At 32.4% G+C, this 13319-nt stretch overlaps 1 protein-coding gene across 15 annotated transcripts in view; it reads right to left on the minus strand.

The window, feature by feature from the left end:
- The window catches only part of RyR (Ryanodine receptor), a 298251-nt gene that overhangs the window by 185908 nt on the left and 99024 nt on the right, over positions 1 to 13319 (minus strand). For 9 of the 15 annotated variants that reach the window (XM_089649716.1, XM_089649706.1, XM_089649705.1 and 6 more), the window contains exons 5-9: positions 10044 to 10058; positions 5633 to 5710; positions 4219 to 4337; positions 3112 to 3181; positions 2294 to 2493 (exon numbers count right to left, since the gene is read on the minus strand). In XM_089649716.1, coding sequence (XP_089505842.1) covers positions 2294 to 2493; positions 3112 to 3181; positions 4219 to 4337; positions 5633 to 5710; positions 10044 to 10058 — 482 coding nt within the window. The remainder of the gene's footprint in view (positions 1 to 2293; positions 2494 to 3111; positions 3182 to 4218; positions 4338 to 5632; positions 5711 to 10043; positions 10059 to 13319) is intronic. The other 6 variants (XM_089649715.1, XM_089649711.1, XM_089649709.1 and 3 more) reach the window with 1 other exon arrangement.

Raw genomic sequence — 13319 nt, forward strand, 5'->3', positions numbered from 1 at the left:
TTATAAATAACTTAATTTGCCACATTATACAATAAAATCATAACCAAAAATGGGTTCGTAAGTAGGAGATTTCGAACTTTAAAGCAGTTTTCATAGGCCTTTACATTATTTTTTTCTGGGCTTATAAAAAGAGTTATCTAAAAAATACTCGATTATTTCAAAGGACAAGATGTATTCTACTCGCAGTATTTAATTAAAGCATCTGAAACATTTCTAGGCGACCAAATTTTCAAACCAAAAACACGTGATTTTGCATTACTACGTATGGCATCGCCTTAAAACCTTTTTATTCACCTTAATTACCATAAAAGGCAACTTTCTACATTTGGGAAATATGAATTTTAACATTCTAATTTTCAATTAAGTAAATCATAAATTCGCTTTCGTTGTATGGGATGACAGCCAACTACAAAAATTTAACTAAGCTTCCAACTTATCAAGAAATGTACCTGTCGAAATATATTAACCTTAAATGTTAAAATAAAATATTTGTAAACTAGTCTATCTCGTGAAAAGGTATATCTGTAAATAGTACAAAACAAAGTCGCAATCCGCGTCTGTCTGTTTGTGGCTTAGTTCTCCTAAACTACGCAAAGGATTTTGATAGGGTTTTCACTGTCATTTAGAGAATTTCTTCCAAAAGGTTTATATATATAACTCATACATATTGTATTTAAAGAAAGTAGAGAAAAATCGATGTTTTGTAATCAAGTAGTAAAAAAATCTTCGGGCGCTTACATTGCTAACGCTGGCTAAACCTTATGAGATACATCAAAATAATGTACTACGGAATTGTATGTTTTAAAAAGGCCTACAGAAATGTTTGAAACGGTATATGTCTATCTCTTAAGGATAACCCCCAGCAACGCTGGGTACACGTAAGCTAGTTAAAATATATGTGTAAACCCTAATTGCAATAAATATATAAATACTTTTCGAAGGCCTTTGACAAAGTATACGATGAACTACTATCAAAATGGTGTTACCTATGTAACCTATTTAACCTAGTTTTGTTTCATCAATTTTAATGACTCTATATCACTTTTTAAAGGTGTGTTGAATTTTCATTTTGATGAAATATTTTGGAATCAATGAAAATACTATATGTTCTAGGAATAAGAGATAATATGCTAAAATCGTTAACAAGTTATTTATCAAATCGTAAACTGTTTAAAACAAAATCTTTGCTATTGGAAGCTTTCTGTGCGTCTAGTGGCGTACCGCAAGGTAGTCACCTTGGCCCGGTTTTCTTTACTAAACACTACTGTCTTATCTAACCAATGCCCGGATCACACGAGGACAACTCTGAAGACAATACAATATTGTCTTGCTTCTGCTCTATGAACAGCCTCGACTGTGCAGGGTAGGACAATAGGACAATAAAACCATTCTACATAAACATGGATATCCGACGAGGCACGTTACAAGCGAGTTCGCAAAAAATATAATCTATATTATATCAAAATGTATTGTAGTGTTTAATTAACAGGACATCTTTAATCCGAAATATGAGAAAACTCGTGGAGCGGCTATCTATTGTCCTACTGTCTTGTCCAAACGCGTTTACACGTGGACAACGCGGCCGGGTACGGTGGTGGGGAAAAGACACTACCATTGCTTGCCTGCTTGTCTCTGGCACAAAATCTTGGTTCATTGTCCTGCCCTCCAAACTACTGCTCACACTAGGGCAATTGGTCCGAATCTGGAAGTATTGTCCTGTCCTGTGATACTATCGACTTGGGAGTGGTTTCATTCGATTCAGCACGAATGAAAACAAAGTAAACGATACCTCACTTGACCTACTTTGTGAACATGTATTGTTCAAAAAACCACTATATTTTGGGTGATTTCTGCAGATCTTCATTTATACCGCCAAGATGAAAGTATGACCAAAATTTCATAGTGGCGCAAATTTTATCTTGCCTCTACTGATTGCAATATGTCATACTCATCAATGCGTCTGGGCACGCAACAGCGATACGGAACGGATGAGGTTCAGCAGTTTCCATCGTTGGACGAATTATTTGTCATTATTTATCAGACCCTATTTAACCTGTATCACTTGGCCATATTTTTTAAACTTTTCGTACTCGTCGATGCATCAGGGCATGAAACATCGATACGGATCGGATGGGTTATGCAGTTTCCGTCGTTGCACGAATTTTGTCTTTATTTATGTACTACTTTGCCATTTTCTCCTGCTTTGAGTTCTTAGTTTATCGAGAAACGTGTCCAACGTATCTTTAAAAAACGATAATGATAACTTTAGTAAATAGACAGTGTTGTGACTTACTTCTGTCCCGCCTGTTTGGTCCAAGTACTGGGTATGGTGAGACATTCGTCGCCACCGTGAAAGAAGCGCAGCACATCCCCGCCGAACACGTATCCCACATACTTCATACGTGAGATGCCCGTGCCGTAGGGCTGCACCGACCAGTGAGTCACGTGGAAGCTTGCGTTTACGACGGACACCTCATTCTCTTTGGTTGTGTGCTGGAATACAAACAAAAAACATGTTAACCTTTGGAATCAGGCCGCTAACAATAACGCTCCTTGTGTCTACATAAGGAAACCGTCATCAGTAATGGAGCGAAATCAAAAAAAAAATTAACCCTTAGGTAGGTACAACGGATGTAATCAATATTGCCCCGTATATAAGTCAGTCCTTATCCTCGCTATGAAAGATATTTAGGTACTTCTTCGAAGTTGCTCCCTGGTGGCCCTGGCAAGTGATACCGTTACAAAAATGCTGATATAAGGGGCCTATAAGAACGTGCAAAAGGGGGGAAAAGGTGTGAGGGGTCGGTAGGAAACTAAGGATCAGTGAAAAGGGTTTGAGGTGTCGGTAGGAAACTAAGGATCGGTCAAAAGGGTTTGAGGGGTTGGTAGGAAACTAAGAATCAGTGAAAAGGGTTTGAGGGGTCGGTAGGAAACTAAGGATTAGTGAAAAGGGTTTGAGGGGTCGGTAGGAAACTAAGGATCAGTGAAAAGGGTTTGAGGTGTCGGTAGGAAACTAAGGATCAGTGAAAAGGGTTTGGGGGGGGCGGTAGGAAACCAAGGATCAATGTGACTAGGATTTACAGACATAAGTAGATAGCTAATGAAACTTACCAAATATCTTTCAGTAGCAACTGACACCAAAATAAGGTCATCACCGACCCTCACCTTCTCACCCTCGGATCTGAAAAATTAAATCAGATAACGTTTGACATATTTGACAGTTTTCATTTCAGTGTCTCCCATTGAGGGTTTGTTAAAATGAAATTTATATTGTTATAATAAATTGTCCAATTGTTTAATTTACAATTATTTACAAGTAAGTATATCGAATCGATATAATTATGTTGCATTGTTTACAAATATATTCAATTGATTTGTGTTGAATTGTATCTATTACAATTATACCGAATTGATAATAATTGTGTTGAATTGTCTTTTAGGCGAATAATTAATGCTTATAATTATTTTTTATTGTTTACAATTATATTGCATTGTTTTTTTCAATTATTTATTTATTTATTTATTCATTTTCGGGAAAACGACAGTTTACATTTAATCAGTTTGTACATAAGTATTATATAGTAAAATAAAACCAATTATGGATTTCTTCCTTGTGACTTTAACTGAGACAGCATATTATTTAAATTTGTGAGAAAGGAATAATGAATTAAAAAATTTATACAAAACAAAAGATTATATAAAACGAAAAATTACAAAACAAAACATTTATAGCCATGGAGAGAAGTTGTAGATATAAATCAAATCATAATAGAGAGATAAACAATAGAGACATAAAAAATATTCACAAACCATCAGAGAAATATTCTTTTATGGACCTCTTGTATTTGGTAAGTTTGCAACTGAAAATATCGACCTTGGATAATACGCTATTGTAATTATTGCGTAGTCTGTTCAGGCAAGAATTCTGCTTAGAGTTCGATGTTCATTATCGAATTGATCGCAGTTATATTGCATTGTTTACAATTATATCTAATTGAATACAATTATATTGCTTCTTTTACAATTATGCAAAATTGATAATAATTGTGTTGAATTATCTTTCAGGTAAATAATTATTGCTTACAATAATTTTTCATTGTTATTTTCATTACATCGAATTGGTTGCATTGTTTTTTCAATTATCAAATTGATTGCAGTTATATTGCATAAGCTTCGCCTTAACACTACACACGTTTACCATAATATTACGCTATTTACCTTTGTTTGCTGGCTGGGTGTACAGTCCACCAACACGCCTCTCCCTGCGAATGTTCTTGCAAACCCACGTCGAATGCCAGCTTGTCGTTGGACGATGATGTTGATAGACAAGCCAGATACTGAAAACAGTGAAAACATTAAGGTACAGAAACAATCATCACTGATTTGTAAACATAACACATTACCAGCTAAAAAATCGAAGACAGCATCATTTGGAAAACATTTTTTTTTAATATGACATTCGCAGGTAAATAAACCCACAACAAAACATTAGTATTAAGAGACACGACGCGATGGGGATACTTGAAGACTACATCAAAACTAAATGCGGAAAACAATATTCATTTAATTTTGTACCGAAATACAGTCGCTAAAAATCCTCACTAAACTGCATCAATTCTACATACATACATTCTACACACATTTCACAATCATAATTTACATCTGCCCTGATGATGGACATTGTAGAACTGTCCGAAAGTTTGGCTAAAGAAGGAGGAAGCAAAACGCGGCATAATAACCTAAATTGATATCTCTTATAGTATATTTTTTTAACTTACCAACTGCATTAAAGACATGTAAAGAAAACATTGTTGTTTTAAATACATATGTTGATTTTTCAATTCATGTTTTTTTTACAATCATTAAATTACAAAAATCTCATAAGGCCTATGAAGGCGAAAAGACAAAGATTTTAGCTACTTGAGAACATTTCTGAAAGAGATCATTTCCAACCTAGGATGAAGTTATTAATGGCTAAGGATCGTAGCCAGTGGAGAACATGTTTGAGAGAGGCAAATCTCCACCTTGGGATGATGGTTATCAATAGCTAAGGAACGTAGAACGTTTTAGGAGGAGGCCAGTTTACACCGTGGGAAGAAGTTAGTAATGGTCAAGGTACATAGCCAGTGGAGAATATTTTTTAGTTATTACTTGCTAAGGATCGTGGCCAGTGGAGAACATATTTGAGAGAGGCAAATTTCCACCTTGGGATGATGGTTATTAATAGCTAAGGAAGGTAGAACTTTTAGGAGGAGGCCAGTTTCCACCGTGAGAAGAAGTTAGTAATGGTCAAGTTACATAGCCAGTGTAGAATATTTTTCGAAGAGGCCAATTTCAAGCCAGGGATGAAGTTGTTTTTGGTGAAGGATTGTCATTAGCTAGTGGATAACATTTTCGTGGAGGCCAATTTCCACCCTGGGATATAGTTATTAATGGATAAGGATTCTAGCCAGTGGAGAACATTTTTGATGTCAATTTCCACCCCAGGATGAAGTTATGAATATAATTTTGAATATGATACTATGGTTTCACCCTGAGCATAGTTACCCAATCAAAGCGTTAGATTCACATTTACATAATTATTTCATTTAAGAATAGTGTAAGTAAAAATTAAGTTAGGTTTTTTTCTTACCATATCGCTGTTTTGATGTCTCAATAGAATGGCGTTACCATAAAGCAGTGTTCTGTGACCAGAACCGGTGCCTTTGCCCTACAATTAAAACAACATTAGTAACATTCAATGATAAAAATTCCAGAAAAATCACCGCAAACCTTTTCATTATTAGGTATTTTCAGAAATTAAAAATTAAATAAAACTCAAATAGAAAAAATATAAATTGTCACGTATTTGTCCGAATTATTAAATACTTCTGATATTTCTCTCTGCTTGACTTGGCCCTCCATTATATGTATGTATTATTCAAATTATTATCACGATTTTTATGATTCAATTGAAGATTGTATTTATATAAAGAAAATGATCCTGGTGTGTGTGTGTTTGGTTTTTAATAGTATAGTATTACACACTTGACCTTCAAAATAAGAGGAAGATAACTGTCTTCGCAAGATTAAAAAAACGCCTTAAAGCAAAATTTTGATACTTCTTGATGAAATGAAATAAAAATAATAGGAAAATTACTGTCTAGGTCTGATTTCGAAAAGCTATGCGTACAGCCCGGGCAACACCGGTGACTTTAGCTAGCACCTTATGAAGATTATAACATCTTTATAAATATTTTGCGTATATACCTACATTATTTTTACTACAGTTGAAAAGCTATGATACATTAATGTTGCTTATTTTTCATCTTCCTACCATTAAATCAAGATTCCATGGTATGTATGTATGTAACAGTTTCAAGCTACAATTCTGCCATACATATATTACACGCCATTGGTAACTCTTATGCTATGTTAGCTGATGTTTTTAATTTGTCTATATTGAAGTATAAACCTCAACTTATTAAACACTTTAGCAGTGCGTATTGTAAAGAGGCCACTGCTTAAAAGGTTTTTTTTGTTTCTTCTTCATTAACTCTGTACAAATCTTATAATTTTTCTGTTCTTTCTATATTGTGCCATTAATCAATGTATATTATAAAAGTAAGTATACTGCTAAAACTCAGAAACGAGTCTCGGTACGATCAAGGGAGTTATATGGTGTGGTAGCCCTCTATCGCCCATCCATGAAGAAGGTTCCCGTTTTTACCTGAAGGGCGTGCTTTTGAAGATATAAGGGCTGGAAGTTTCGCCCTATAGAAATTTCTAGAACAGTCCCGATTATTCGATAACATTCCACAACATTCCAGAACATCCGATTTGGGAATAGTCTGAAACGTTCTGGAACATCCAGAAACATTCCCAATCATAATGAACTAGTCCGTTTCCTGATAAACTTTTAGTAAATGCGTCATCGTACAATATATCTAAATAATATAAAACAAAGTCACTATCCGCGTCTGTCTGTTTGTGCGCTTCGTTCTTCTAAACTATGCAACGGACTTTGATAGGGGTTTCACTATCATTTAGAGAAATTCTTCCGGAAGGTTTATATATATATATATAATAGATGGATATTATATTTCTTGAAAGTAGAGAAAAGATGAACAACGCCGGGTACCCGACAGCTAGATGAAAATTAAATCGGCCCTAAATTAGACTCTTGAGGTACACCGATCGTGGCTACAAATTGATGAGAATGGTTTAAATTAAACTAATAGACATTTAGAACACGTACTGTCAACACTGGATTTTGGTACACTAATTGCCCACGAAAAGTTAAAATGTATTTTTTTAAGGACTTTAATTGATTTCCTATGTCCAAATTTGTTTTTCTTCTAAAGGTCTTCCTCTGTTTCAATTTCACTTAAGATTTCTTCGAGCAACGTTGGGTATATGTCAGCTAAAACGTGATGTAAATGCATATATGTTCTAAGCCGAGAATTTTATGTTTTAAATCATATTACATTTAATCTTAGATTTTTTATTCTTCAAAAATTGTCGGAGGGCCATTAATTAATTTATGTAACTGTAGAGAAAATACCGTAAATAATATATATTTGATTTTTCGCAGTGAAGCAAGATATTGGAAAGGAAGGCAAAACTTAAACATATTAATTTTCATGTTTGTTATTTTATTAAATGGTTTTGTTAGTAACACAAAACACGAGACACGGACAAATGGAAAGTTATTACAAATAATTAATAATTATTGTTAGAATTGTGAAATATTTTCTTAGAAAAGTGGGTTTACCTATAATTTTGTTTTATAACTTGGCATAATATTGGTGACGAAAACAAAATGCATGTTTTATTTTATTTCGTGAAGTGTAGACATAAATATTAAAATGTTTTTAGCTCAGGGTCTTAAAAACTTAATTTTCCACACTATGCAATAAAAAACGAATCATAAAAAGGTTCGTAGGTAGAAGATTTTACACTTCAAAGTATTTTTTTAGGCAAAATACTTTTCTTCTAGGCTTAGAAAAAAATGCAAGCGTAAAGTGAAAACCGATATTTTTTATTTAAATTATTTATTTATGGTGCAAAAGCACATGATTTTGCATTAATTTGCAATGTATCGCATTAAATAAAAAAAACTTCGTTAAGGAAACTTTATAATATTTAAATAAATTTCCCTTTGTAGTTAGAATATTGACTATGAAAAGTGATATATAGAGATTATTATAATACATCTTTTAAGTAAGTTATTGACGAATATATGTATTTTTTTTATAAAACACAAAAAATACACTGTCAGACCAAAAACATAGAATATAGTGTACAAATACATTTAATATCTATATACAGGGTTTACCAATAAGAGGTGTTATTTTGATATTCAATCGTAAAAGATCAATGGTTTTGTTGCTTGTGTGGCACGTAGCGCCGTTTTGTCGAAAGTAAACGTTGTCCAGATCAATATCATCCAATTCCGGCCATAAAAAATCATCATAGCGCAATCCATTTTCGAAAAAGTAAGGTCCAATGACGCCGCCGGACCATAAGCCGCACCAAACAGTCACACGTTGAGGATAAAGAAGCTTTTTAACAATAACTCTTGGGTTTTCAGAGCCCCAGATGCGACAATTTTGCTTGTTGACGAAGCCACCAAGCTGGAAATGGGCCTCATCACTCAAGATGATTTGCATTTTATTCACTCAAGTGAATTTTAATAATTTCAATGCGTCGTTGAAGCGTGTATCGTTCCATTTTTATTAATGGTGTAGTTTTTACTTTTCAAATAACAAAAAATGACAGCTTCAAAAGTAACATCTACCGAAATAGCGGGCTATTCAAAATAACACCTCTTATTGGAAAACCCTGTATATATTATTTTTTATCTGATAGTAGTATTTTTTATCGTTATTTAATAAAAACAAATTATATTTGCCAATAACTTGTTCAAAAAATGTGGTAAACATGAAACCCAAGCCACCAAAAAAAATTGTTTTGTCCTAATGGTAGCACTTTTTTATTATGCACGAAGCACTAGTATCACGTCTAGCAAAATAAAAAAATCTTATATAGCATTTGTGTAATTGTATTTAATATTCAAATTGTGCAATTAGAGAAGCGTTGGTTTTAAATATTAATATTTTGTTATATTTTAAGGTTAAACGTAAAGCACGTTATAATCTACGTGTTCATAGATGGCATTATTTTATTTATTTTATCAAATACGCTTTTGACAAATTATGATTCACAATTTTAAGGTTAAACGCAACGCTCGTTGTATTCTACGTGTTCACAGATGGCGTTAATTAATTAATTTTGTTTAAACACGCTTTTGCAAGGTATTGCTTTACAATATTAAGACAAATCGTTTGTTTGCGCCCGTATATACGCAATATGAATATGAATCAATAGTTTTGTTCGTTTAAAGACTTAATTCTTTCGAGAAAGGCACACAAATACAATATTTTACCGATGATTCAATCCAATATTGTATTTTTATGCCTTTCTCGATAGAATTGAGTTTTTATATGGACAAAACTATTTATTCATATTCATATTGCGTATATGAGGGCGCAAACAAATAATTTGTCTTAATATTGTAAATCAATACCTTGCAAAAGCGTATTTAAAAAAAAAATAATTAATTAACGCCATCTGTGAACACGTAGAATACAACGAGCGTTGCGTTTAACCTTAAGAAAAATTATTAGTTTGCGCCTGTACGTACTCAATTTGAATGTTAATAAATTGTTTTGTCCGTATAATAACTAAATTCTTGAAAGAAAGGCATAAAAATACAATATTGTATTGAATCATCGATACAATATTGCATTTGTATGCCTTCCTTGAAAGGATTGAGTTTTTTTACGGACAAAACTATTGATTCATATTCATATTGAGCATGTACGGGTGCAAAAAATTATTCGTTTTAATATTTTAAACCATAACTTGTAAAAAGTGTATTTTAATAAAATAACGCCATCTATGAACGTGTAAATTATAACTTACGTTACTTTTAACCTATTATTATATTTAAGAAAATTAAAGCTTCAAATTAAAATCAAAAGGGGTCTCGTTATACTTACTAGAGTCCCTTCGCCCTGTAAAAATAAATTTTGAAAAAAATTTTTACAAATATTTATAAAAATGTTGTAAATTATGAATTATGATTTCAGGTATTAAATTCATTTGGATAGTTTACCCAATCTTCTTGATTATAGATGGAAATATGTAAATTTTTGTGTTTAACATAAAATATATGGGAGCACATATAAATAACAAAAATATACATTACTTAATGTTTCTGTAATGTTCCGTTATTAGCATAAATAAGCGGCATGATTTATCAGAAAAATAAAAGCGTTAAAATATTATATTATTAAAGCCTTTAAAATATGGTGGTGGGCATTTATACCACAACGTTCAGGTGGTTAAAATGCTTACCATTGGATTGTAAAGGGTTAAAAACTTTGTGAAACAGAAATAACTGAAACGCTTCAAATCTATTTTAAATGCTTTACTGCACACAGCATCCCCAAAGATGACACTAATGTCAGGCTCTAAAGCCTGGTGTGTGGAGCGTAAAAAAAAAACTTTGTTAAATTTTATAGCAGACCCAAAAACTTTTTTTATCTACTAATTTAAAAAAATTCTTTCATTATCAACTGAAAAAAATTATATTAATACTTGATTCTGTGACCGATTGCTATCTCTAATGCACGCAATATAGTCGTGCTGAGTCTGTTCTACAGGTATTTTAACGGAGCTAGCAGTATTGACCCAAGGTGCATCGGTACACGTAGCAGAACACCCGTTCACAGTTGACGTTGACTTAATGAGAACGGATTGTTTCTTTGACTCGTTTTTTTGTAAGCCGAATCGTATTTGGAACGAGCTACCAGCAACTGTTTTTCCTCCTTCATACAATCGGCACTCTTCAAGACCAGCATAATAAATCTTTTCTACAGCCCCTACTTTAACCCGCCTCACGACGCTGCCCAACAGGGTAGTATTCCAAAAAAAAATTTAAAAATCTCAATCCTGTAACCTACTAGATATTTTCTATATATTTTAATTTTTTAAATATTCAGTTTGGTTTGGTATTTTTTCTGCAAATCCAAGATAAAAAATTTTTTTCGAAAAAGACCGCCCAAATTTTTTTTTAATTTTTAAAATTTTCGAATTAGAAAAAATTAATATTAAATATAAAATAAAAATTATGAAAATATTGCATTTTGAAGCGTTTCAGTATTTTTGTGCCGCTTGTCCTGATGTACTAACTGTGAACATAAAACAGATAATGAGGTGTTAACATCACGGACAAAGGCTTTCTAACATTAATCATGATTCATACTAACTATACATATATTTAAATTCACATCTCGTCCATGTATGCCCGGTATATCAGTCAGTCCATATCCTCGCTATACGCTACATTCCTCGCTCAAATTTAATCCCACGCATTCCCAATTTTTACCGATTTATAACAAATTTCTCTTAAACACTGTAAGTTTTAAGTTACTAAAAAACACATATGTTATTTTTTAAGATAAGATCTATACATTTGAAGAGACAAAACGGTAATTATATAAAATTCCCTCTATAGAAAAAAAAATAGAAAGTGTGCTTTGAAATGTATTAAAAACACTTTTTTATCTGTTATTTAACATATTATAAGTATGAAAAAATCTCAGTGTATCTTTAAATGCAAATTAGGCACATTTTTTTACTAAAATATCTCCATTTCAAACCACCTTTCTTCCTTTTGAACGCTTACTATGGAGCGTCAACGATAATAATTGAGCGAAAATTGTGAAAATATTTAATAAAACACGACTCGCTTAAAATAGAACAAAAACCTCTCGTCAAATTCTTTAGTTGCGTTTAAAGATACACTGTGAATTTTTTCATACCTATAACATATTAAATAACAGAACAAAACGTGTTTTAAAGAATTTTCGGAGCTTACTTTGCGATTTTTTCTATCGAAGGAATTTCATATAATTAACGTTTCGACACAACAAATGTATAGATATTATCTTCAAAAATAACATATATTTTTTTTGGAACTTAAAAACTTAAAGAGTTAAAGTGAAACTTGTTATAAATCGGTAGAAATTGGGTATGTGGTGGCTTAAGCCGGGTAAATCTGCCGCTCATGCTTTGATAAGCCACAGAATAGTTCCCTCTTTAATCATGTAATAATTTAAAAATTTTACGTAAATAATTTATTACTTATTTTTTACTGAAATATACGTAAAATGACATTTTAAAAGTTTTTACTCCATAAAGTTTATTTAGTATCCTCGCATATAGCACCATGTTGATTTAAGTTACCCTTATCAAAAAATCAACCCAACTAAAAATATTTTAGGTTCGTGAAACAAACTGCCGTCGTTCACAGTAGTGATCTCTCGATGACAGTAAAAAGCAAAGATATACCACTCACCTCAACCGTTTTACAAAGAAAAAAGAAACACGTTCCTATATTAAGATCATAGACAATCCGTGTAATACTGGTGATATCTAGGCTTAAATACGGATTATGTCCCAAGCCGCGCTAAGCTCGACATTAAAACCAAGCCGAGATTAAAATCAACTGATATACCGGGCCGTTATAATGTTAAACAACTAATCTACATACATATCTAAAATATTGACAATTTAAATAAATAAAATTAAATTTTTTTTTCTTAAGGGTAGGAAAGCAAAAATATATTTTTTAAATTGTTTCGACTGAATAAAAAATCAAGCAATATTTAAAGCACTATTTTTTTGTTTATATCATTCTACAATAAATTATATTTCAATGTTATATTTTTACTACACTGCCCTGAAGAAAACACGGTTATGTCAGAATTCAGTTGATCGTAAAAAAAGTAGTTAGTGTTTTTTAAGAGTAAGCGTAACGTACTTTAATATAAGCGTTCATAGATGGCGCTAAATGAATTATTTTACAAAAATACACATTCTTCAAGTTTTGCTTTAAGGTTAAACGCGACGCTCGTTATATTATACGTTTTCATAGTTGGCGTTAATTGATATATTTAATTATTGAAGACAACATAGCGATTCCTAAACGATTAATTGAAACAGAAAAATCAGAAAAAGATACGGTCACATCTGGGACTCGAACCTATGACCCTTGCCTTGCCGGGGCACTGCTCTGCCAACTGAGCTAATGGGACCCTATCTCCTTCGGTCATATTTAACTGTATCATACTTCGAATAAGAACAACCAATATTATCTTCATTTTTAATACCGTACATTTTTATTGGCAGCTATCTTTATGTATGATCGCAAGATTCAACCTGAACTAAATGCAATCTAGGCAGTGTCTTCAGATAAATATATCTTATTT

This window comes from Hesperophylax consimilis, chromosome 30 (assembly GCF_061612785.1).
Source record: "Hesperophylax consimilis isolate HC1 chromosome 30, BYU_Hcon_1.0, whole genome shotgun sequence".
In the NCBI taxonomy this organism is placed as follows: domain Eukaryota; kingdom Metazoa; phylum Arthropoda; class Insecta; order Trichoptera; family Limnephilidae; genus Hesperophylax; species Hesperophylax consimilis.